The sequence below is a fragment of the Hoplias malabaricus genome, chromosome 12 (genome assembly GCF_029633855.1).
Source record: "Hoplias malabaricus isolate fHopMal1 chromosome 12, fHopMal1.hap1, whole genome shotgun sequence".
In the NCBI taxonomy this organism is placed as follows: domain Eukaryota; kingdom Metazoa; phylum Chordata; class Actinopteri; order Characiformes; family Erythrinidae; genus Hoplias; species Hoplias malabaricus.
The window spans coordinates 19,935,615-19,962,954 of NC_089811.1; the positions used below are offsets into that span (position 1 = coordinate 19,935,615).

Here is a 27,340-nt window from a genome sequence, read left to right on the forward strand (position 1 = left end):
CAAAGACAAAATGGAAGTCCAAACTGTTGTCAATAAAAGGTTCAAAATCCAGCTCTGTGCCAACTACATCAAATTCAAAACTTAAAATACAATCAATTTTATCCATTTTGAGAGCTTAGTACAATTTAAAGAGACAAATTACACATTCATGTTTTTATTGCTTTTTGGAAGAAAAAAAAACCTAACGTTTTTCTGGAAAACGTTTCTGTTGCAGTTGGTAAGGGGCCAAAAAAAAATTCTTATAACAATAATACTGTTTTTACTGTTTTACAAAATCACTTCTTTCTGTTTTAATATTCCATTTTACCTACAGTCGATTGTTTATGGACTTTGGCTGCTCAATGCATTCCAGCTGTTGTCATTTTGAATTATATGCACCAGTCTGAGTGATACCTGTGAGAATGAAACTCTCTGGAGCAGCAGCACACAGACCATGGAGCAGAGGGAACATGCATGGTGGAATGATAAGATACAACTCAACACCTTTGGGGAAAAAAAATTCTGAGAGCTGCTGTGAGCCACAACTAAACACCCAACAATACATGACCTCACTAATGCTCTTGTGATTTGTATTTGTTTATCATAACTGCTCTAACTAGGGACAACCAAGAGGAAGATGTGTTCCCATTTTGGGAAACACTGGGTGCAATGCGGGAACACACCCTGGAGGGGGCGCCGGTTCTTCACAGGGCGACACACACCTATGGACATTTTTGAGTAGTCAATCTACCTACCAATACGTGTTTTTTTTATTTTGGACTATGGCATGAATCACAGGGAGAACAGACAAAACTCCTCACAGACCCGGAGCATGGCTCAAACCCACAAGCCCAGGACCCTGGAGCTGTGCGACAGTGACACTACCTGTTGCACTACCATGCCACCTTCTATAAATATTAATGAATGGTTCATCAATAACACACTGGGGATGCACAAACAATTAGGAAAATGAAAAAGAAATAAATTAATAATTTCTTTTATGGATCATGCTATTCACTGATATGTAGGGTTTCACATGGCACAAATAATATTACATTACATAAAAATTATTACGTGGATGATGTGGCAAGACATTTGTTAGAGCAATATTTTTTTTAATTGTCTCAGGGTCTAGTGAGCACCAGCTAGAATAATTAATTTATGTGACTGATAAAGAAAGCTAGGGCCACGTTATCTCTGCCTTCTCAGTAGTGTCCTTAACAATGCATATTCTTGGAAACGTCTCCTTGGAAACACTTCCTTATCAAATAGTCCAGAGTAATGCGCTCACATTTATGCAGACATATTTGGAATGGCAAAGTGTAATTAATATGCATACTTAGCCGCACATATGAGCAAAATTATTGAAACTATAAAAAGGTTTTTGACAGCCCCCCCCCCCCCCCATTTAAAAGTACAGTATAATCAAATCAAACTGTATTTTCAGTCTTGAATAGCAGCTTCTCATTCTCAAATCCCCATGTACACAGATCTTCCAAAACATTAAAATGTCTGTATTCCCACATTCATTTTTCATTGTATTAGCACGATGAACAATATGGAACACAAGTTTTAACCACCTCAGTGTCAATACTGGACAGAGAAAAATAAACCAACAGCAACCTATGATCACTAATGAAGGACTAGATAGTGACCAAAACAAACTGTACAGTAACAGGTGAGCTACTGTCCCTGACTTTACATCCACAAGGTGGACAAACTAGGTAGGGGTGTATAAAACCATGATGAATGACTGGGTAGTGATTACAAAAATTCCAGCTTCATAGCTGTCTGATCCACTTGCAACAGCATGTCAGTGTCACTACAGTGGCGAGAATGATCCACCACCCGAACAATAAATGCCTTGTGGTGGTACTATTGGGGTACGTCATGAAAGTGGGCTAACAAAGTATGCAAAGCAACAGATGGACAACAGTCTGTAATCATAGAACTACAGCGTGCATCTTTATGAAATGTGGAGCTGATAAAATGGACAATGCATTTATTCTGTCAGAAGAACTGTTTCTGTGGTTGTACGCTGAAGAGTGCATATTTTGAACTTTTAATTAGGGAGCATTGTACCTTATACTATTATAATTGTAAAATATATATCCATCCATCCATGTGTTGATTTCATACGCTCTTTTTAATCTCTTGGACTTAAAAGAACATAATGTATTTTACACAGTTCTGTAATGAAAACTTACAAATATTCACCGCTCAAACTGGAGAAGAGAATGTAGTGACCAATAACGTACCTCTACCCTACATTTTTTCTGAGAGTGTAGCAAAAATATAATTTTAATATTATATCTGGAGTAAGGTACTGTTCTAGGATCATGTACAGTGATCATAAGCATCATAACTACGGTGTAATCTGATTTGATATCAAATTACATGTCACAATCGTGTTCGTGACACTGCAGCGCTGAAAATGAGAATGACCCAAATTGTGGTGTTCGCGTGGGGGTCCAGACCAATGAAAAGCAGGGTGAAATGGGGATATGAAAGTATGCAGAGAAACTACAGTCTGTAATTGTAGACAACAAAGTGCTCCTGTGTGGTCAGTGGAGCTGATAAAATGGACAATGAATGGACAAGGTGGGTGTTCTTAATCCAGTGATCGTTCATAGTAAAGTATAACACATGACCTATTCTCTGTCCAAGTGAAGGACTTCTATAAAGAATGTGAGGTGTTCCCCATGCACCTGCATCAGGGACTGGGTTTCAAGGAAAATCTGCCATGGCTAGACACTGTGAAGAGGCTCTACCTGCTGAATGACGTCTTCTACTCTTCCAGTTGCCAGCTGCATCTAAGGGGAAAATATAGGAAGATCAAGCTGCATTTGAGTCCCGAAACCCCACTGGCTTTTACTTGTTTGAGGCTTTGCGTGTTGCCCTCTGGCCTGGTGGAGATGAACTACAGCTATGGTAGCAGTAACCTTCACCCTCGTGCCTGCTGGCTCCGCCACGGATCAAACGATTACAAGAAGTTGCTGGCCAGCAAGCAATCTGACCTCAGAGTCATGAGCAGACCCATGAGAGTTGGTAAGCAACTCAGTGTAATAAATACATCTAAATATATGATTTTACAGTAACTCAATTAAGATTAAGGGTACCTCCTAACCCTGCTACAGTGGGCCATGATTGCAGATTGGGAAAACCTGTTAATTCACTGGCACTTCTCTATCTCTCCTTGTCTGGTAAATACCTGCTTCCCTCGCTGCTTTGTAGTGTCTGGGGGACTGGGAGAGAACACAAGACTGAAGACTGCTTTTTACACACCAGCTACTTATTTGGGTTTCCCAATTCCATTTTAAATTTTGTTAAATTAAATAAAGTAAACTTGTAATTTATCTTTGTTTTCCCTTTTTCATTTAGGGCATTTACATAGCATTTTATTTACATGCACATTCTTTAGTGTTTCAGTATGGTGTATGTGCAGCACAATTTAAGGTGGAATGATAATATGAGATGCTAAAGGCAGCCTTGTCAGAAAAGAGGAATGGAAAAGTGTAATAACTTAGCCGCGCACCAAGTTCTGTTGCACCATTTAAGGTGGAATGAGCAATTTGTAGAGCCTTCTAGAGCCGACTTAGACAGCCTGATTTTTGCTGTCACTCAGCCCTACCTCCCAGTGAAATTGCTCCAGAACTAAGTCTGATTTTTCTATCCTAATGGCCAATGGAGAACGTCTGCTTGTATTGCCTACGTGCTGTTGAAGCATGCTCACTTGTACTGTCACTACTCTGCCATGATGCCAGCAGAGAATGACAATTCAGATTCCATCCCCAGTTTAGAAACTGAGCATGAGTTACCAGAGATGTTCACAAGTCATTTTCTGCAAGTCCAAGTTAGGTCTCAAGTCTTTGAGGGGCAAGTCCAAGTCAGGTCTCAAGTCTTTTGTGGTTGAAAAGCATTAGGGACATCTGGTCTGGCATACATCACTCTATTGCTATTTCTTATGAGTTTAAATCATGTACTGTACTGTAACTTAGTAGCACACACTAAAGTATTAAAGTTTTTCAGTGGTATGATTGTTGTGCTGAAAGTCCAAAGAAGATTTTTCAGTGTTTGAAGAAAACAAATCTTTTGAGGTCTGTGAGGACCAATTTTAATCCCACTTTACACAACTGGCTACATTTTTTCTGTACACAAAACAACTAAACCACCATGTTTCCACTCCCAGTGTCTTTCACACACTAAATATTCTGTTTAGTAGTGACTTTAGACAGACCAAAAAATAACTTACTTTAAGAAGCTGCTTAGGAGGAGTCTTTGGTGCAGTTCTGTGACTTTGAGTGAGCGTGCAACTACTGGAACTGCAAACAAGTTTTGCGTTTTATTTCAAGCACTTTAAGAAAATAAATTATCATTGCAATATATTTTGACAAGGAAAAATGTGTTATATAGATAAATACTTTCTTAATTTCACCAATGTAACTGTATTGTCATTTTACATTTTAACTTTATCAGAATAGTTATTTATAATTTGTATTCTAATTATGTAATGCTGTTAAATGTAAGTAAATGAAAGTGCTACAAAACTAAACTCGAGCTTCTGTGGTAATTCAAAAAATAAATGCAGACAAGTTAAACTTCAGCCACACATTTTTCCTTCAAGCAGTCTGGTCCATAATAAAAGACGCAAAGCTTCTGAATGTAAACATATGAGAGCAGCGTTTCCCCAATGGTAGACATTCTTTTTAAGACACCCAAAATGTGGCTTATATGCCATATCTGTGGAATTTTATATTTTAGCAATTATGTTTTCCATGTTAAAATTTGTGAAAAAAAATTAACTTAGCACTAAAATTAACAGGACTTTTTTTTCTAAATTATTCTCGACACAGGATTCTTTTGCTTAGGAAAATAAATAAAATATGATTTGACCAAGCCTATCCAAATTTTTGCATACAAATGTAGTATTGTATGCTGGAATATTCAATTAAGCTACATTTTCCCCCCTCTTCTTCTGTGAAAGCATTATTCCTCATGCACCCCTCCATGCTGGCTCTCTCCAATTCAAACAGAATCTTGTCCAGAAGTGAAGAAAAGCGGCAGGAGGAAGCATAAAGCTCTGCAGGGGAGCGAGACTACCCAGAACAGGCCCTACTGCCACTGGATGATGAGGAGAACTAATTAAAGAAGTGCATAAAGTGCAAAAATATGTTTGAATCATTTGGTTTCGTATATGTATTAATGCCAAGCATCGTATACATCAATGTACACTATATGTGTGGCACTTAAAATGATTGAGTTAACATATCAAGCCACATCCCCTGGATGTCAATTTTTTGTGGGCTACCAAATCAGAAAACTGAATAAAATGAGTTCTGATTTTGTGCAGTTGTTCTGCATCTTACACTGAATGCAGGCACTTTGCCTCTTCTGATTTTCTCCAATCACAGCCCTGGATAAAGACAAGTTTAAATAGAGCAAAACAAACTGCTCATTCCTGGGCTCTTGTGCTGAACTTAGCTGTGGCTCATTCTCATTAAAAGTACAGGTGCTGAAACTATTTCATTCTGAACAGGGCTGTTTAGATGGGGATAATGGTGCCCTCATGTTTGATCCTTGTGATTTTTTGACAAAAGCACATCACAGATTCTTCATTAAGACCCCAGGTAACTGTGATAACTTGTGGAAAGGGGAGAGTACGTCTCCTTTAAAATTGAATGGAAACTTGGCATAAGAAGCCAACATTCATTTCATGCTAATGTCACTCTTTTTGCTACTTAAAATATTTGTCTTTAGGAATTCCAAAACATGTTGTAGCATTTAAGGTTGAAATGTGATAGTTACACATTAAATCCAGTGAAATTCTGGGTTTCACATAATTTGTTTATTTTAGCAACAGCTAACTGCACAAAACATCTTAAACCTGTCCAGTCTGTCAGATTTCTGCAGATAAAATACTCTCATTTACATATTTTTAAATAATGGACTGTGATTGGTTGAACTTGTGCGGTACAAAGTTGAGCTGCAACAAGTTTTAAAGGTTTTTTTGTATTGTAAAAATCTATTTCAAAATGTTTTTTCATGATAATTTTATGATAACTTGTGTAGTATTAATGACAAATGTCATTTAATTTAAAATATAAATAGATTACTGTCATTTTTAATTACATGCCTCAGTCAATATACTGAGGCATGTAATTAAAAGTGGGTGAAAATTTTAATTTATAATTATAGGTTAAACAAAAAATGCTTTAAATAATATGTACACCTATTTTTCTGATGTAATGAGAAAAGTTATACACTGTGGACACTTTTCAAATGTATCAGTTTATATATTCATCATAAGCTATCCAAGAGGATTTAACCATTTTAAAAACAGATTTAAGTATTACCTTTGTCTCACTTGATTACTTATACTATGTTTAAATATGAAGCCCAACAAGACCCTGCTATTTTTATGTAATGTTTCCTGCAGGACCAAACATTATGGAGTGGGATTTTCCAGACAGAGATTGAACCTAGACTACACAGCATTTTCAATTGTGATTTTCCAATGAAACGAGGATTTAACTCAGAACTAGGCTTAATCCCTGTTTGTGAAACCACCAAAAACATAGAAGGAAAATGCTTAATTCAAATATATTTTGAGTCAAATCAAGACCATTTTTATTGGTCCATTTAAATGGGATACTCTAAAGTATCTTACTCTTAAAAATCCTTAAAAATCTTACTCTTACTGGAATTCTGTGAAGCTGCTTTGTGACAACATCAGTTGTGAAAAGCGCTATATAAATAAATTTGATTTGATTTGATTAAAGTAACTGAGGATATTCAGGAGTGTAAGATTTCCATACTCAATGCTAAATGTCGGCTGGAAGGGTATGCAGTGCCTCCCAGAATTAGGCTGTGGAGCAGAGAAACTGAAATTATGAAGCTTACACCATTTGGGATGAATTGGGGTGGCATCTGTGTTCCAGAACTAATCGGCCAGTACAAGTGTCAGCCATTTTCCTAAAGTTAAAAGTAAAGCCTATCTGGGGAGAAAAAAAAAATAATAAATGCGTTAATAAAAAGTAACTGTCACAAAAAGAGGCATAAACTCCTGATTAAAACCCTTTGTTTAAGAAGAATTTTTGGATGAGCATATGTTGACAAATGTTTGGTCATGATGTATGAATAAGTATTACTATAAGTAATAAGTATTACTAAAATATGGAAAACTGTAAGTGGAAACTTTGAGAAACTGTTACAATGAGGATGAATTAAAAAAATTGGAGTGTGCTGTATCCCATAGAATTATTTTGTCTATATTTCAAGTTTTAAAGAGGTTGGACACGTTATGTACATCGGGCCATAAAGGTTATGAGTATTCGAAACAACAGTCAGTAACAACAGTAAATGACAGAAAAACATGCATGCTTAAATGAAGACCAAGGCGTCGTGGGTATTGCTAGTTAAAACATTTATAAATTAATAAAAACATTCCCTGTTAGTGTTTTACATATTTTACCCAAGGATTTAACTCATTTCCACCCCTCCTTCCCCCAAATTAAGATCAGCTGTTCTCCTCAGGATTGCAAACATAGAAAAATATTTCTGGCAACATTCATCATTTTGCAAGTATTTTCTTACAGCTCTGCAGATTACAGGGGAGAGAGGATGGGTAGGGTAATGTGTGTACACTCAAGCTGAACTGTTTCAGAAAAAAGCAGAGGGAGATATTTGCATAGATAACGCACCACACATATATCAACATCGACTCTCCATTTAGAAACAAAAAAAAAAAAAAAGAAAAAAGAAAAACATACAATTCAATAAAAAAAAAAAAAAAAAAAAAAAAAAAAAAAAAAAAAAAACACATACAATTAAAAAACACAAAGTAATTGACAATAATTAAAAGAACCAAAAACCAAATACTTGAAAATCCTATGGATTGCACGCTTGTGCACATGCACACACAGTTCCCAATTTCCTATAAAAAGCATTGATCAATAAGCAATGCATTTCCCAAAAATCCATCCAAAGCTTCATGGCTGAAATCCCAGTCAAATGTCAGTTTTCGAACATGGACAGCGTTCACTCTTTTCTAAATCTCAGAGGACGAGACACACGCTGCCAAAAAGGAAAAGTGCTCTCAGATTCTTACGTCTAAGCTTACTTTTTATAAAAGTGCTGTAGTTCTGATCTTTAAACTTATACAAAAAAAATATGCTCGTTGTGGCTAGAAAATTACTTACTGACAGTAGACCTCTGAGGATGTGTGTCATTTTGCAGTCAATGACAGGACATAAACTTGAAGCTAGGTTTTACCTGCCATTGCTGTGGAAAACAAATATTTGACACTGTTCACACTATTCCATAGACAATGCTTCTCTCAAAATAATGATCAGAGTTATGGGCATATTTGTGAGGCTGCTGGTCTTGCAATATCATAAAAGAAAATGTAATTCGCATGTGGGAAACTGTTATGGTAAACCCTTATTTATTAAATGTTTTGGGATTAAAATAAATTCAAGAACACATTAACTGTGATAGATTTAAAAAGTGAAACAAGATGTCACTGAGGGTCTCAGAGCTCAGCAGAGCATTTCCCTCAGTGATGGGTGAAGGTGGTGTGAGGGGAGTGGAAACATAATATTATTGGAAAATACTGTTCCCTTTTCACTGGTGCATGGTGATGAAAGTGACAATGCAAAATTCATTCTAGTTTGAAGAAATAATTTCATCAAAATATAATATATGATCAGGAACACGAAGTGAAAAGACTAACAACCTCATAATTTAGGAGAAAGATCTGACAGTTCGCTACAAAATGGCAGCACCTGCTCAGAGGTCTGTGCTTGACACTGCTGCTAGTCATAAATGCTGTCCCTAGCATTCTAACCATAATTATGATGCAAAATGAAATAAATATGATCACTGTCAAAAATTAAAACACGAAACACCTTCAGCACTAATCTGCGCATATACAGAGCACATTTAATGGTATTATCTAGTGAATGCAGAATACCTCTCATTCCAGTAATGTGGCTTAGGAAACAGCACAAACTCTTAACTAAAACCAACATTTTAGCTTGGATTATTATGGAAAACTCAAAAATGTGACATTTTGGCAGAGAAGTGAATGCCTGAAAGAAAATTTCACCCTAAAACCAAACAAAAACAAAGGCAAATAAAACTTTTGTTAGAGAAACCTGGCAAGGCCCACTATATAAAAATTCACCAGCATGCTTTCTGACACACACGCCATTGGTCTTCCCAATGTAAGAGAAAAAAAAAAAACAATTTTGAACATCATGCAGTAATGAACAGAAATAGAGCGGATAGGAATCTAGGGAAAAATGGATGGATTGATGGCTAGACAAGTGGTACAAAGCACACTATGGCCATTCTATACAGACAACAGCAATTTATATCATCACTGTTTCCTCTGATCATTTCATGCTGATTCATTAGGCAGATGATACGCGTCACAAAGACGATTTGTTAAATTTCCAATGAGAATGACTCATTAAATCAAAATGACCACCTTTTCATTCAGTGGGAGAATTAAATTCTGATACGATTTGGCAGTAGGGAGTAATTTTCTCCCTCAAATAACTAACAAGACTTTAGAAATAAAAAAAAATAAAAAAACACTTGAGGTATAGTCTCTGTGGCTTGTGAATAAAACAAAAAAAATAGCTTTTAAAAACCAAAAAGCAGTACATAAAAATAATAATAATAATAATAATAAAATAACAATAACTCATTCATAAACTCCAACATGCAGTACTTCCACAATGGATACTAAAGTGTCAAAAGTGTCTTGGCAATAAACAAAAGAAAATTAAACTGAAATACTGTGCAGTCACAGCTTTTTTCCTTCTTTTCTCCCCCCCATCCCACCGACCCATATTCAAGCACACTGATCTCACAGGCAACATCACTTACTGCCACTTGCAACACTGAGATGGCTTCTGCTTCTTTAAACTTGGCACATTCACCACAGGGGACTGAAACCCGAACATCGCGTCACTATGAAAACCTGCCACCAGCCATAAGGGAAATAAAACAGTGCTTTTTTTCTGGACCTGAGACAGAGCACCACAAATGATCAGTAAAATATCATAGCCTTTCTTACAATACATGACCTCTACAGTCTTACTGAGAATGTGACTTTAAAGATGTGCTTTAAAATAATAATATTTTTTTTATTATTATTTAATAAAGAAAAAAGTAGTATCACAAATGAGAAGCACCATCCTGCAGCTCTTCTCACACACTGCCATGAACACTTCCCTCTTCCTATGAATTTACTATTTAAGAGATGCAATGTTTTAATGGGCATGGATAATGCAAAGACATACAATACAATGGACTGTCTAAGAAACCAAAGTAATATTGTCACCAAGAACCATATTTAACAAAGGGAGAAAAAGCCATCTAACAGCTCCTAGCTGACTGCATTTACCAGAGTGGATAATGGGCACATTTACCATAGATTTTTGCTAGAGTGACATTTTAAATGAAGGGGAATTGTTCTTGAAATACTTTATTGGGGAATTTTTTATGAAGAAGTGGCACGAGTGAGAGAGTTCATGTGGTGCTTCGCATCTAAAACAAATAAACACACAAACAAACAAATAGAGGAGAGTGCAAATCGTTATTGAAGTCTTGTGTTACCCTCTGTTTAAACACTCCATATTTGCCTTTGGGGTTAGCCTCTGAGGTGACATGTCTAGGAAAAAGCATTTCTTCTTGAGATAATTATTGGTCTTGATTGGTGAGCTCCTCCATGCCCTCTACTTGTCACTAGTTTAAATTGCTCTCTGCAGGTTTTCAGACGACAGACACATTTAGGCCCAACATGGTGGTGACCCTGATTGGCTGGTACTTAAAACCAAGCCGCGTGAACTAGCTTGAACCTAGTTCAGAACAGAAAGCCAGACCAACCTTATCAGGATGCTTGTGCCCTTGATACAAAAGACTTGGCATCAATGCTTATGTAAACTCAAAATGTGGCAGCCTACGCAGCAAATGCACCCAAGGTTTGGATGAAAGAACCATTGTTTGATTGACAAAAGCTAATTGCCAAATGTTTCCCGCTCGCTAAGTGTGGCCTTTATGACAGATGTTTTTATACAAAAAGAGAAATAGATTTTTTCCCCTTCATTTTCAAAAAAATGCAGATGAAATTTCATCTTGTTCACCAGTTCTGATTTTAAAAAACATGTTTCTAATATGGCAGAACTCTAAAATGGTTTAAGAGACACTTAAAGGACAGGTGCTGCATCATAAACTATATATCGACTATTCACATTATTGGCATGTGTTTATATACCCCTGATGCTTTTTTTCCCCCTCTTCAATGACCAGGACTGCACTTGGTACTTTATTTAACATGGGGGGGGGGGGTTTACAATTACAATTACTACAGTTAACTAGGAATTTAACTACACAATCACCTATATTAATCTGTATCCTCAAGTATAGCAAATTTGTTCAAACATGTTGGCAGATTCATTAAAGAAAATTGCTAAATACAGCCCTAGTCATCAATAAGCACATCTGGCAGCACAGCAGCACCACATGAAAATCGATATGTAGTTAGGTAAAGCAGAATCTCTCCTTTAGGGAGTGCATGTTTACAGCCAAATCTCCACATTAAAGGATACAAGTTGCGCTGAGTGTACTGTGTAAAAACATTATACACATATATTTTATATAGACTATGTACAAGATTTATATGCACAATTTCCTAAAGCTTTACCAATGATTTTCTGTCATATCCTATATAGATAAAAAAGAAAATATTATAAACATGAGATTACACCTGTCTCTCCTAAACTATCCTTTTCCTCTTATGGTCTTCAGTTTGTCCTCAAACGAGTCAAAAGTTCCTATGGAGAGAAAAAAGTGTGTGGAAGTCACACTGTGTGTATTTTCTACAGTTGTGTGTATGTGTGGAGCAGCAGGTGGACCGCATCTAGACTGTGTCTCTCACTCCTCGGTCCCCTTGCTGGGAGGGAAAGGCATGGCCACTGCGTGTTCCTGTGCTAGAGCGGCCAGCTCTTTGAGGAACTCTGAAAAAATCACTGCACAGTACACAGAGTTTTTGATGCGCAGAGCCTCTGCCTGCTTCTCCAGACTGGATGCTCCCGTGGCAGTCACCACACCCCTGAACAGTGCGCTGTGTAGAGACTGACTGCCATCCCTCATGTGAGCAAGAGCTGCCTGAGCAGCGTGGCGAGCTCGTGTCGGACTGTTTGTGTGCCTCAAGATCAAGTCCCCTAGAGATGGCTTCCTGCTCTTCACTGTGGAGCAGAAACAGAGATGATGAGAACGTTTATTATATATATATTTTATATATATATATATATATATATATATATATATATATATATATATATATATATATATATATATATATATATATATTAAACAGCATTGCATGCAATATAGGGTTATTAATATTTACAAGCAAAAACTTTAAAAGCAATGAAGAAATAACAAAATACTGAATGGTCTTCTACTGCAGGGTTTTTCCAAAAAGTATTTATCTTGTGACTCAGGCAACATGAAAAAAAAAATGCATCTTAGGGCTTTTCACACCAGTAGTTCGTTTGTTCCGGTCCGAATCTGTTAAGCAGCTCACAATCTTGGAGCGTTTTCCCCTTAGTTTGGTTTGTTTTCACACACTGAAACATCTAAGTACACCAAAATGCATCACTGCAAAATATGTGAGAATGTTCTCACCACTGATACGTCAGGCCTTCCTGATGCGGGGAGCAAAAACGTAAAACACAAAAAGTCCTGTGTTCCGTACTAGTGCATTTCTGATCCATTACTCCGCTTAGTGGCTAAACTTTAACCAGTTCTTTCTTTACCTGCCTACTGCATCCAGTATGCAAAGCACACCTTGACTACGAATGCCATTTAGCCCTGACCTGCAGCATACACCTTATTGTTGTGATGGATCGAGGTCAGATCACGTTTTCACCAGAAACTAACCACACCAAAGTTTGTTTGGGACCAGACCGAGACCCCCTCCTCTTGAGTCTTGGTGCGGTTGTTTTGGTCGGTATCCGAGTACTCTTTTCACATCTGCCCGTGCGAACCGCACCAAGGCTGAAAACGAATCAGAGTTTGATTTAACCAGACTACCAAGTGCAGGTGTGAAATCACCCTTACCCATCATTTACTACATCTCAAAACAAAGTAGTTGATTTGTTTCCCGACACCACAGTTAACAATATTTTAAATAAGGGTGGATCCCATTTCACCCCTTAGCCTTAACCTTCTGTTTTGCTTGGGGGTAGTGTGTATCAATTCTTGCAGGGAAAGAGGGGTAGGGTGTAGTATTAGGGCTATAAAGCCTCTGAAACTGATTTTTCAGGGGTACACTTCACAAAAAGGGATCGCAGCATAATCGACCAGATAAACTCACTAATGTCAGTATTCCTCCTTTAATACTATGATAACCATTGTATTAGTTTCATGTTATTTTAATGTATTATGACCCTCACTCTCTTCATAACAAGCATAAAACATTGCTAATAGTATGGTGATGTCTTGGTATAGATTCCAGTTACACCTTAAATGGAAGTAATAGTACTTGAGGCCACTGCAATACTTAAGGTAGAACTTAAACCAGGAAAAAAAGCTGCAAAATAAGAAGCTGAAATAATTTTTATATCTAATATATTTCATATAGCCGAACTTCACACACAGATATAGATAAAGGGTGCACACACACAGCATATTCATCTTTCTCACTAACCCAGTGAGTCAGATCGGCGCAAAGGGGGCACTGCAGTGGGTGAGTCTGTCCAGTCCAGTTTGCCTCGTGCCACAAGGAAGCGCCGGGCCTTCCTCAGCATGGCTGGAAAATCCTCATGCGCTGCAGCAAAAATTTCGATGCGATTCTTTACAGACCCAAGCACCTGAAAAAAGTGAGAAAGAGGAATGTGACAAGTGCCATCAAACTAAAGCAGTCAGGAATGAAATAAGGCTAAACTTTCGCTCAGAACTGTAATTAAAGAGTATTCCTGGGGCTTCATTCCATATAAAACAAATCCTCATCCTTTCTAATGAGAAAAAAAAAAACTTCTGTCAAAATATGTTCATGAGAAAAAAAATGCAGAAAGGAATGCAGTTACAAGAAAACAATGAGCACAAAATAATGTCAAAACATGACATTTTAACAAACGAGCTGTCACATCAAAAGCCTTTATAAAGGAATTTCAGTTAGAGGCTTCACACATGAGGATTATGTTGATCTGTTTCAATTATTTTTCCCTCCTTTCTGCAGTGTGTGCAACTAACAACTAAACTTGCCCTCTGCACCACGTCAAACATTTTGAGGGACTGCTGATTTCTCCTAAACCCTGATGAGTTGGGGAAGCTAGAGCAATGCCCAAATCCATTAAGATAGCGAGATTTTATCTGTTCTGATATAAAAAGTGGGCAGTGCTACTTTGATTGAAGATGCCCCTTTTAAGAGCCTTGTGTAGGATATCTTCTTCATCTTTCTCAATCAGCTCATGACACCTCTCGCCAATGAGAAAGCAGAGGAATTTCCATGTACCTCTACCTCCTCTGCTGTACTGTCACTGCCCGACCCCCACATGTGCATGCACTCCTCCCCATAAAATGCGAGAGATGAGCCCCTCTTAATTTCAGGATTACATAAATTTTAAATGTTTCAGTGGCCCAGCAGTTTAAGTATTAGCCCGGTTCATGTTTGGGGAATTGTCAGTTCAATTCAAGCTGATGCTATTAAAACCCAGGTGTCCTGGGAGGGAAGGATGGGCTGGAGTCCTGATTGGTAGAAAAAACAAAAACAAATTGGGAACAATTAAAGCTAGCTAATTAAAACATCTTTCTAAAAAGCACCAAAGGTGCACAACAAAAATCCCATCAATATAAATGCTCCCTTTAAATAGACCAGAGGACTTTCACTACTTGTGCCAAAATTTTATGAATGTTACTTCTATCTGCTGTTTACTCTAGAGCCTCCTCTCTGTCATATCACTACCTATGTTGTGTGGAAAGCAACTTTAATCTGTCAATCCAATTAACAAGTGTGAATTCTCCACAGAGAACATTTCCTCAACAGGGAACCAACTTGTATGTTTGGCATTTTCCAGTAAAACTCAGTGTATTCTTTCAATTTATTTTATTTTATTTTATTTTCTGGAACAATTAATTCAGAAAATACATACTTAGCCCCATTTCTTCGTATTCTTCAATGGCCAAAACTTCCACAGGACCATCACAGTGCAGCTATGAGTTGGGTGGTGGATTATCAGCACTGCCGTGACACTATCTTTGTGGTGGTATGTTAGTGTGTGTTGTGCTGGAACCACCAGATCAGACACAGCAGTGCTTCTCGAGTTTCTAAACTCTGTATCCACTCTGTTAGACACATCTACCTCAATGGTCATCTGTTGCTGCACAGTTTGCGTTATTTGTCCTTTAGTCATTTATCAGTGGACACAGGATGCTGTTGTCTGGATCTTTTTGGTTGGTGGACTATTCTCAGGCCAGCAGTGACATAGAGCTTTTTAAAAACTCTAGCAGCCCTGCTGTGACTGATCCATTCATACCAGCACCAGATTGTTCAGCGTATACAAAACATGTTATTGGACCATGTACATCCAAACTTCTATGAATTGTCTCTGGTCAACAGAATCTTCTATCTACATTTTTAAAGTTTTCCATTTCCTGACATATTATGAAAACACCACCTGAAATGTTCACCCACAAATTAACACATTAACATAACAAATGAACCAACAGAAATGGTCCAAAATATGCTAGACTAAAATATAGTAAATATATGAAAAATTATGATTATACTGAAAGATATTGAAGTATTGTGATTCTTAGGTTTGTGATTCTTAAGTTACATATTGGGAGATATGAATCTGATAGTATACAGGATTTGCCTACAAAATTGAATACATAACTACCAATCCAAAACATTTTTCTGGCAAGGTTTGTTTCACTTTCTATAGAACTGTGACACACAGTGATCTATTAGTGAACTTGGCGATATTGTTTTACTGTGTGACTCTCAGGCAGGGTAATGAACTGTGAAATAATGTAACAAACCTGTATGAGAGACTTGACGCTGGGCTGGAACACCATGTTAGTGTTGAGAAGGAAGGAGCGAAGAAGAGGCTGAGGGTAGCAGGCCAACTGAAACACAATGCCAGTCAGCAAAATGTTCACATACAGCGAGTTCTGCATCATGCTCTCCAGCTTTGAAAAGAGCACCGTCATGAAAGGACCTGCAGGCAGAGCAGATTCAGAAGAAGAATTATCCACAAGATAGGATTTTTTTTTCTAGGCTTTTACCACTTCTCTTTATCCCTTTTCAATGCTTCAGCTGCCTACTCAGTTTCATTTAATTCAGAGAATGTGTCTTTTTTCTTACAAACCCACATTGCCTTATATGTTCATTTTGTACTGCCCCACACTTTCTCCTATTTACTGTAGTGTATTTGTCAGTAAACGTCCTGATTTGGTATTTGTGGTGTTATGTTTTGTTACATGACAATGAGGTGTACCAACTGTACTGTGCTATTAGTGCAATCATTTGTTAATGTGCCCTCTCTATGTAAGCCTTAATTATACCACTCACTTTGCCACTATTCCTCTCTCAGAGGTAAAATTTATTTCCATTATACTGTCATATTCAGGACATTAAATAAACAATGAATAAGCAATATCTGTACTGTATGAAGGGCGGCACGGTGGCACAGCAGGTAGTGTCGCAGTCACACAGCTCCAGTGGCCTGGAGGTTGTGGGTTCGATTCCCGCTCCGGGTGACTGTCTGTGATGAGTGTGGTGTGTTCTCCCCGTGTCTGTGTGGGTTTCCTCCGGGTGCTCCGGTTTCCTCCCACAGTCCAAAAACACACGTTACACACGTTGGTAGGTGGATTGGCGACTCAAAAGTGTCCATAGGTGTGAGTGTGTGTGTGTGTTGCCTTGTGTGGGACTGGCGCCCCCTCCGGGGTGTATTCCTGCCTTGCACCCAATGATTCCAGGTAGGCTCTGGACCCACCGCGACCCTGAACTGGATAAGCGGTTACAGATAATGAATGTAGATGGGGTGTATTAAAAACATGGTTAAATATATTTTTGTATGTATGTATCTTTACACTTATATAGCGCCTTTCTAGACACCCAAGGACCCTTTACAATCCACACTGCTCAGAACACTCAATCCACACACACACTGGTGAGAAGCGGCAGCCAAACGCGCACAGCGTACTCTCGACCAGGAACGACCGTCCACCTGGAGGACTGCATCGGGCACTAGGGTTTCACCCAGGACAGAGTGCCAATCCATATCTGGGCTCACACTCATTCACTCACACACCAGGACAGTTATTAGACAGAAGCCAATTCACCTACACTCCATGTTTTTGGACTGTGGGAGGAAACCGGAGTCCCCGGAGGAAACCCACGCAGACACGGGGAAACTCCACCCAGATGGGACTTGAACCCAAGATCCCAGCGCTGCTAACCACTAAGCCATCGTGCCGCCCATGATTTTGTTTACAATGTAATGTTAGGTTGGAAGATAAATATTTTACAAACTAAAGAGTGTACATTAAGTTGCTTAAAATGTGTGTGTGGTTGTGCATCTCAAGCTGATTGGTCTTTTGTCTATGCTGCTAAGTTTGTAATGAATGCACAGAAATGACCCAGCCGTCAACGCCACATAATACCAAAGCCATCCAACCCGTGCAGGGTTACGCAGCCCCACACCACCAGGGCAGGTTGCTTAGAAGGTGAAGATATCAGCAGTTAGTTTTGCTATGTAAATATATACAGCAGGGACAAGCTCCTAAGGTAGCATTATTCAAAGATTAACATTAACAATGTGTCAGTGTTTATCAAATTTTGACATTTAACTAGGAATTTTCCTCTTGATTTCTTTTACAGAGTAAAATAAAGAGGCTGCTAAGCATGGACCGTAACCTAACTTGGTGGAAAGGAGCTGTATAGTATGGGCTCTTGATCAAGATTGCTTGATAGGGGATGGTTTCTCACCTACTCAGGAGTTACCCAGGATAAAAGGCGCTGAGAACATATGAGGATACTCCAATCCCCAGGTTACGGTTATGGTTAGGTGTCCATACAGTTGGAGTTTGTACCGGTAGCTGAGAGGGTAACCTCTATGTATTTCTGGCTCAGAGAGGAAAGATTTGAGTGTAGGTGCATAGTTTAGGCTAGGGATGGGCGGTATACACATTTTTCATACCGTCATACTGTCTCAAAATATTAACATGTTATAAGATATTACTGTGGGGTGGGGGTGGTGCATGCAGTGTCATGCCACGTGAGCCTTATATCTGTGAGCACAAAGTGGAGTGACGAGTTTTCGGAGTTTTTGCACCGCACACCCAACAGTAAACACAGACACACGTGTTGACTATTTAACAGTTAACAGGTTCTGAGAGAGCACATTTTAGCAACTGGTGCTGGAGGTATAGAAAGTCACAAAATATACGCAATAAGGCTGTTCTACACTGTTTAGAAGCCGAGCTGGCCAGCTAACAGGCACTTCTGGTTTAGCACTCCAGAACACAAATTGTTTTCCAGTGAACTGAGACTAAACTCACACATATTTAGAGAATAATGCCTTAGACCTACATGACTTCAGGTGGCCTTAAAGAACCACTATTTTTGGGTCATGCATGGTCTCTAGACTGCACAGGGAGTTTAACAGCACATATCGGAGGCGACATTCCACTTTAAACAGTTAAAAAAACGTTAGCAGTAGCAGAGCATACCCCACAGGGCGGCATCATTTAAAGTGGAATAGAAAATAAAGTTGCAATAAATGCTGTAATGCCTTGTTCAATGCCAATATTTGTCATTTGGGGACATGTGCATCTAGCACTATTTAATGTCTTGTAGCACAGGCGTTTACTTTCGGTGCTGTTCTCATTGGCTGGTGACCAAACTTGTTCAGACTTGAGTTGGTGAAGAGCTTAATCTACATGATTATGTCCAAAGCTGAGTCAATCCTGTCAAAATCAAACATATTTGATATGTTGTGACTGGTTTTAAATGCCATCTGGAGGCAAAATCTATACAGTACATGACTTTCCCTCCAACTGACACCTGCAACTGCTCCAGAGTCTGCAGACTAGAGCCAAAAAGCACAGATTTGGGCTGAGTGGAAATCAGGGTTAAAATGAAGCTAAAAGTCATGTAGTGTAACTCCAGCTTAAGCAAAAGTGAAGATAAAAATAGTAGATGTAAATTTTTTATGGGCTACATATGACACATTTACACCATAAAAAACAACAGTAATTAGTTTGTACTGAGCTTATTATTTAAAAAACAGATATGTTCCAATGTAGATGAATGTTCTCCTAATCCTGACCAACACTTACCTATGTATGGTTGAGCAAGAGGTTGCCCGAGGGATCTTGCTGGGCTGAACATTCCTATGCTGGAACCATCTGGTTTTGACTCTGCGGCAGCTCCCTGTTCAGGTTCCAATGGGGGACCCACCTCATCTGTCCGGGTTGGACCAGGAGAGCCAGACAGGGAATCCTGGTTAAATTCTTCAAAGTTTCGTGTGTGAATCTTCCTTTCCTTTACTCTCTCCTCTAGCTCTCGCAGCTCCTGGTGGAAAACTTCAATGCTGATGCCCTGGCCATTGGAGTCTCCAGACAGTGGTTCGGATGGGGCCTGCTCCAGTAGCTCCTCGATTAGGCTCTCCACAGACTCCAAGCCATGGGTGGCTGAGAGGGAAGTTTCCGTAAAGCTTGCTGCTGGAGCAGATCTTTGGCCCTCACTGGAGTTACATTCATGTGATGAAGGCTGTAGGTTAGATGGGCATGGTTGTGGTTGTGGAAGCGCACTGGATTGCACCTGAGATTGAGCTGGTTTCTTCACTGTGTGGAAATCATTGTAGCATCCCTGTAAAGTAAGACTGGGTTCAACTGAACCTGTCCCCATTTTTCCATTAATTCCTGAATCCCCATCACTTATACTTGCATCTCTTTTTACCTTCTTTACCTCCATCCCACCATCTGAACTGTCCACAGACTCATCCACCTGTCCTGTGCCATTATAGAGTGCTCGATGAGGGACAGTATGTGGATGTGATCCCGTGGGTTCTGCCAATCCGGAAGAGGATGCTGTGGCTGAAGAAGATGACAAGGAAGGCTGCAGAGGGACAGAGCTGGGAAGTAGGCTGCGTTTCTTACTGCGAGGAGTGAGACTGATGCAGTTTTTGGTGATGGTGACATCCCACTCTCCACTATTTCGCTCGGAGCTGCTCCACTCAGCTCGTGCTGCTGCCACCACTGCAGCCCTCTGCTGTGCAGCATCAGAAAGTCCACCACGTTGCACTGAAAAGTGCTCAGGCACCATGCTGAGAGATGGATTGGACGTGGGAGGAGGTGGTGGAGCTGGTGCTGAGTTTGGAGATGGGTTCTCTCCATCGTAAGGAGCTGACCAGTCCCGACAGGCCCAAGAGCACAACTCAATACCTCGCCGCGCATCTCTGAGATATTCTAGGTACCCAGAATCAGCTTCTGAAACATCTGGCAGCTGGTGCATGGGACTGTTAGGACAGGGAAAGCTGCCATGGGGTGAGGAGGGAGTATTATCAGGACCAGAAGAGCTGGAGGATGGGTTGCTTGCACCTCCAGAGCTTTGCTGGCGGATAAAAAGAGCTAAGCGGGACGGAGTGCTGGGTTTGGGGTGAACTGGAGACTCAGAAGTGGGACTACCCAACACTACAGAGAAAAAAGAAAGATCAGAGGTTATGAAGATAAAAATTAATAAAGTAATGATGTCAATAAAGTAAACAGCTGAAATGTTCATACAAAAGTCAATATCATACTCAAAACTGTGATCTTACTGGGATTTTACATGAATAGACATGGCATCTATCTATATATTTTTCATTTCTGAATATGTATAAAAATACACTCCTGAATTTTCCTTTCATTAAAAAAGCAACAAAACCTGTTAGTTACAGTACTAAAGTACTTTTTTTGCAAGGGTACTCTAGTTATGTACAAATTACATAACTACAGTGGGTGTGGGTATGTAGTAAATTTTGTAAACTCTCTCTCTTACCCTTCCTCCCCTCACGCACCCACTCACCCAACACACACACACACACACACACACACACACACACACTTCTTGTTTCCATGTTTGGGTGGGCCACAAGCTGTGCTGTAGCATTCATTTTCCACGTTAAAACTTGTGTCTGATGCTAAAGCTGTCCCTGACACTTTTGTTCAGAAAATTACGAGACTAATTTAAAAAAATCACAAAAACTTCACTGAGATATTATAATGGAAGAATGGTTTCCTCTCACCAGTTTGTCATGCATATCATACTAGTTGCACTACACATTTATCTCTCTCCCAAAACACATGTATTATTTTAATTTTATTGCTGTGATTATATTTTTAAATCAGTAGACACCACTAATATAAATACAATTGTCTTATGGTGATCTTATTTTGCTTATTTCATTTAACTTTTAAATATCCATTAGTAAAAGCACTGGTCACAATGTATTTTTAAAAACTTTGTGTGAATTATTAATTCATTCATTGTCTGTATCCGCTTATTCAGTTCAGTGTCGCGGTAGGTCTGGAGCCTACCTGGAATCACTGGGCGCAAGGCAGGAACACACCCTGAAGGGGGCGCCAGTCCTTCACAGTGTGACACACACTCACACCTATGGACACTTTTGAACCGCCAATCAACCTTCCAATGTGTGTTTTTGGACCGTGGGAGAAAATGGGAGCACCCAGAGGAAACCCACGCAGACACAGGGAGAACACATCAAACTCCTCACAGACACCTAGTCACTTAGAGTGGGTCTCAATCCACAACCTCAGGTCCCTGGAGCTGTGTGACTGCGACACTACCTGCTGCGCCATTCATATATGATCCCTTTTGGTAATTGCCTGGAAACAATATTAGATCTCATGCTGATAAACTGTTGCATCTACTTGGCTTGTGCTGAGTTTTATACCTTTTTTGTTTTAGTTATGGTTAAAAAAATAAAAAATAAAATCTTTACAGCATTATCTAATGGTACTGTGAACAAATAATATTATCAATGAAGAATTTAAAAAAGCAACAAAAACTATTGTATTAAATATTTTAACAATTGTGTAATTAGGTGATGTAACTGATCACATTCTATCATTTGATTCACAATCAGTGCTCTTAGAAAGCTATTCCACATTAAGACTATAAACATTTTAAGTAGACACTGAAAAAGCTGATGAGTTCATGTATACGTACACTCACCCTTGCCCCAGAAGGCAGGTTCCTCATCCCTTTCACTAGAGGCTGTTGTAGTGATTCGGCAGCACTCTGGGATAAGAGACATAAACTTATCGGCTGATTTCCCATAGAGGTCAGTCTCTCTGACGGCTCGCCGCTGACTCAGCATCACGTGTGTACAGGGCAGAAGATACCTACAAAGGAAAGAGCAGTTTAAGGCACACACTAAATCACATACCAACCTGACAGTCAAAGAGGAACTTACATACTGATATTTATCTCATGTGTACACACCTGAGAACGAGCTGGAGCATGAGGTCTTCACAGTTGAGGGAGAGCAAAGTCTTGAAGAGACTGAGAGAGACCATGCACAGCTACAGAGTGATACAAATGAAGAAAATTACTAAAACACTCACTCTCTTAAAACAACATAGCAGAGCTGAGTTTATTAATTAAAATAGTAATTGAGCAATAAACCAAATATTCTTACCATTACTTAAAAGACTAAAAACCCATGCACAGAAGGATGCGTTACAGAAAAACATTTTAAACATTTCCAATCAAAACAGTCTTTGTATTATGCCTTTCTTTAAACAGATATTTCAAAGACAATTAGTGAAACGATTTATTTAGCAGTTTAGTTTAGTCATGTATTTGTGGCAGTCCTACACGAGAGCACTAGTTTCCATAGCTACACAAGCAAAGGCTATGCTAAATAATAAACTATGTGATCAAAAGACACTAATGCCCTTTTCACCCATGAACTTCTAAAAATAGAAGAAACTCTGGAGTATCTGGTCTGGAGATATCTCAGAGGTTGTTTACACATGCAGCTCACAGTGGCATATTTTCTGCATCAGGCACGCCCTCCCAGCGGGAGATGAAACACATGCTTTAGACATGACGTAGCACAAATTCTGCACATACAGAAGAAACTCCAGAACACTTCCCACGCAATTCTCACATGCGCTGACTCTGACTTCACCCAGAGTCTTTACTAGGGCACGAGGAGGATAAAGCCTGAGTAAAATCCACAACAACTGTTGCCCGTGTTTGTGTTCACACATATAACTCCTCCGGGTAAACTCTGGAACATTTCTGTATTATTGTGCATGTGTGAAAGGGGTATAAGGCATCTAAGCACAAAATATATTTTTAAAAACTATTTTCCAGACTGACCCGTGAGTTGCTGCTGATGCGTGTGAGCAGCGTGTCAAGGATCGTGTCGTTGTCGTGCCGATGCAGCAGAATGAAGCGGAGGAAGGTCTTGAGTAGGGACTTCTCTGTAATAGTGCGCAGAAACAAGTCCAGATAGGCCGTGCTCGCAATCATTTCATCCACAGATGACTGGAAATAGGAAAAGTGGGAGAAACATTAATGTGAAGTGGGAAAGAAGCCAATAATATTGGAATATAGGTGAATATAGAGAATTCAAGTACTGTGAAATAATATGCTCAAGGTATGCATTGGTTAAACAACTGATTGGAAAAATAAATGTATTTTTCGGTTTAAATATGTCTATTATTTTTCTGTTCTACTGTACATATTTGATTTGTACATTTTGACCAAATAAAAACTTAACCCTAAAATCATGGAGAAAAAAAAATCATTTTCATAGCATGTTGAATAGTTGCTCAGGCATTGGTGGAAATGTGTTCTCTTGAGTGACAAAGCTCGAATCTAATATATTTTGGGATGAGTCAGACTGGCTTTAGTGATCCAGAACTAATCATCCAACATCATCACCTCACCTTAGCAATGTTCTCATGGCTGAATACAATTAAATCCTCACAGTAATGTTCCAATATCTAGTACGAGAATAGCAGACACTGTTACTGCAGCAAAAGGACTTCCTACTAGTACCTATTAAAAATATTAAGGTCAATAAATAAGGGATATTTTTTGCAATTTATTTTATTTTATTACATTTTATTTTCATTGTTCATCTGAAGATGAAGAGATCAGAATATATTAACCTGAGAATATTTTAAATACTGCGACCCTGAACTGGATAGGTGGTTACAGATAATGAATGAATGAATATATTATACGGACAATTAAAAAATACTTCAGTCATATGCATAACTGATGATATCTTGCAAAACCACATGTAAATCATTCATTCATTTTAAGTAACAGTGTGTAACAGGCTTTAAACTCCTATAATAGTCACTCACCTTGTGCAAGGCAGGCCCCATTACAGGAACAAGGAAGCCATTGTGGAGGTAGTCGAGGAGCTGGCACCGTACGAGCGGGTGGGCCACCTGTACCACAGCGTTGCAGAACTCCAGACTGTTCATAAACAACACCAGCGATGGCACTCCCATCCAGTCCTCCCTGCGGAGAGCGTGCCAGTCATCACCCCGTACCTCGATTTTACGCGGCAGTGATGAGTAAAGTGCACTCAGACCTGTTGCCAGTACCTTAATGCAAAATCACAGAAATCACAAATTCATTTCACACTATAGAATCTGTCATTTTAGAAATAAAGGCCTCCCTTTTCTTTTCTGCATTGGAAATACATTTAAAAGCCTTGATGATGTTCATGCTTAACAGTGGAAAGTGTAACATACCATTTACCAGTAATTACCACATATATGCAAGATATGAACAATTATGACAAAATATCACATGGTTCACTTCAGCTTTCTATAACATCAACTGCATATTTCATACAAATATTACTCAGTATACCTCAAAGAAAGTAAGCAGTACATTATTATGCCCACATTCAAGATAACATATTTATTTGTCCCTGTTAAGTAGGTCAGATGAAAGCTAATACATTATTCAGCTGAAAGAAAAGAGAGAATTTAAACATGACTGACACCTCTTCACCAGTTTTGTAAATTTAACGTTTAAATTATTCACTTGGAGCTGCAGCAGGTAGTGTTGCAGTTATGGGTTCAAGTCCTGCTCCCGGTGACTGTCTGTGAGGAGTTCGGTGTGTTCTTCCCATGTCTGCAGAGGTTTTTACTCCGGGTGCACCGGTTTCCACCCAAGGTCCAAAAAACACATGTTGGTAGGTGGATTGGCTACTCAAAACTGTCCAAAGATGTGAGTGAATGTGTGTCGCACTGTGAAGAACTTGACACCGCCTCCAGGGTCTGTTCCGGCCTTGTGCCCATTGATTTTGTGTAGGCTCCGGACCCAGTGCCACCCTGAACTCGATAAGCGGTTACAGGCAATGAATGAACGTATGATACCGCACATTTGGCAGCAGCACATAGAGACAGTAAGCGCAGTGAGGCAGATTTGAAACCATCTTCTGCAAAGATGACCCAGCACAACATGAAATGAGAAATAGAATATTCACTGAGAAACGCAGAGGCACCAGTATGACATTAAGTCAGTTTGTGCTGCTTAATGTTTTTTTTTGTTTGTTTGTTTTTTGCAGTACCTGCCTTTATCATTTCATGTGGTGTTCATATGGTGCCATTTCAGATAAAATAGACTTAAAAGAAATTCCAGCTGGTAACACGTGATATGTGCTAGAGAAGCATATATGTTTTGTTACAGCACATGCCTGAAACCCTATTGTATTTTTAAGAATTTTTATTTTGCCTTTATCTTTTTCTGCTTTACAATGAATAGCTCAGCCTGCACCATAAAGTCTGCAGACTTGGTCAATATGTAGTAGTCCCTCATGCTACTCAGATGCAAAAAAATAAATAAACGAGTAAATAAACAAGCAAGCCTGATTGGCCTCAAGGGGATGCTACAGCAATAATAATAATAAAAAAAATCCACCCTGTGAATTGTAGAGACAAAATCTTTTTTTTTCCTCTGACCCTTGGGGGAAAAAGGTCAATACAACCACTAAGCTTCACTCTTCACTTTTTTGTTATTTAGCATAATTTATAAAATGTTCTTTTGCGTACTAGTCTTTAGATTTTCAGACAGTATTCTTGAGCTTGGTGTTCAAAACGTTTGCTGGAGTCTGAAGTTAAATAATTGTCAAAAAAAAGTTTTTTGATTCAAGTTGGCCACCATATGCAAATAAATCCATCCAGTATATTGCATGTTTTACTTAAAGATTTGTAACTCCTGCATACTTGACTGGAATTGGCTGAAATGTTCAAATTCAACTTCTAGTTGTGCAATGTAGTGTCCCATAAATGCTACACCATTATATCCCTTATACTCATATATATTTATAAACATTGCGCATTATTCTAAATAATTTTTGTTGTATTATTGTATAAAAAAAGAATAGCAATAGTTTATTTATTTGAAAAATAACACCTACAGTCTACATATTTAACATATAGAAGCAGCCATTATTTCAGAGATGCAATGACAGTTGGGTAGATAACATCAAATATTCACACAGCACTAAATTTTGGAGCAGTGAATATCACTCTAAAGAAAATCTTGTCACACTGTGTTGCTGTTCAATTTCATTTTTAATTGAGGGGCACAGAAAAAGCTGATATTTGTCTTCACAACTTTCCTAAAGATAAAACAGGAGAAGAATTTGGGAAATTGTGTGTTAATTAGGCAAACACAGCTTCCCAAAGCCCCGTGGCTTTGTTCTTGTCACTTCATTCCAGGTGCATTTAATTCATTCAGTAGACCTCAACTTCTGAGACCGAAGGCTGATTTATAGGTCTGCGATGAACCGACGCAGAGCCTACGCCGTATGTTACGCAAGATCTCTACGTCATTGTGAGTATGCATCACTCTGAAATTACACCACCACATCACTAGGGCTGAATCACATTTTAAACAATGCAGTGGTGCAGTTGAATTAATTTTATAAATCTTTAAAGTGCACTATTTATGCAGGAGGTCGTTGTATGGGACCTAGCATAGTTCACATGAGGGGCCAGGAAAGAAACAAACAGCACGAAAACTCGTGCGTTTTTCCCGCTTGTTCTCGTTAAGTATTTTTTTTCCCCCCATGTCCGTATTTTTCCTCTGTAATTTTATTCATCCCTAACACCCATACCATGTCTGAAGAAATTTCTTGTTATGAATTTGCTGTCTGCCATCTTTATAGTGTGGAGAAGAGGAATTCGTGTTCCTGTACTTCTTTGGTTCAACATAAACAATGTCTGACCCAGAATATGGTGTAAGAACCAAACGAAGCAATTTGAACACACATTTCTCTCACGGTTTTCA

The 27,340-nt window shown here is 38.9% G+C and overlaps 1 protein-coding gene across 3 annotated transcripts in view; it reads right to left on the bottom strand.

Annotated features, from left to right (window-relative positions):
* Positions 1–7,801: 7,801 nt before the first annotated feature.
* Positions 7,802–27,340, bottom strand: part of fhip1b (FHF complex subunit HOOK interacting protein 1B) — a 52,848-nt gene continuing 33,309 nt past the window's right edge. For 2 of the 3 annotated variants that reach the window (XM_066686240.1, XM_066686241.1), the window contains 8 exons: positions 24,394–24,639; positions 23,396–23,563; positions 22,511–22,590; positions 22,235–22,410; positions 19,342–20,697; positions 16,039–16,217; positions 13,703–13,865; positions 7,802–12,236 (listed from right to left, as the gene is read on the bottom strand). In XM_066686240.1, the coding sequence (XP_066542337.1) occupies positions 11,923–12,236; positions 13,703–13,865; positions 16,039–16,217; positions 19,342–20,697; positions 22,235–22,410; positions 22,511–22,590; positions 23,396–23,563; positions 24,394–24,639 (2,682 nt within the window). In that variant the 3' untranslated portion in view covers positions 7,802–11,922. The remainder of the gene's footprint in view (positions 12,237–13,702; positions 13,866–16,038; positions 16,218–19,341; positions 20,698–22,234; positions 22,411–22,510; positions 22,591–23,395; positions 23,564–24,393; positions 24,640–27,340) is intronic. The other variant, XM_066686242.1, reaches the window with a different exon arrangement.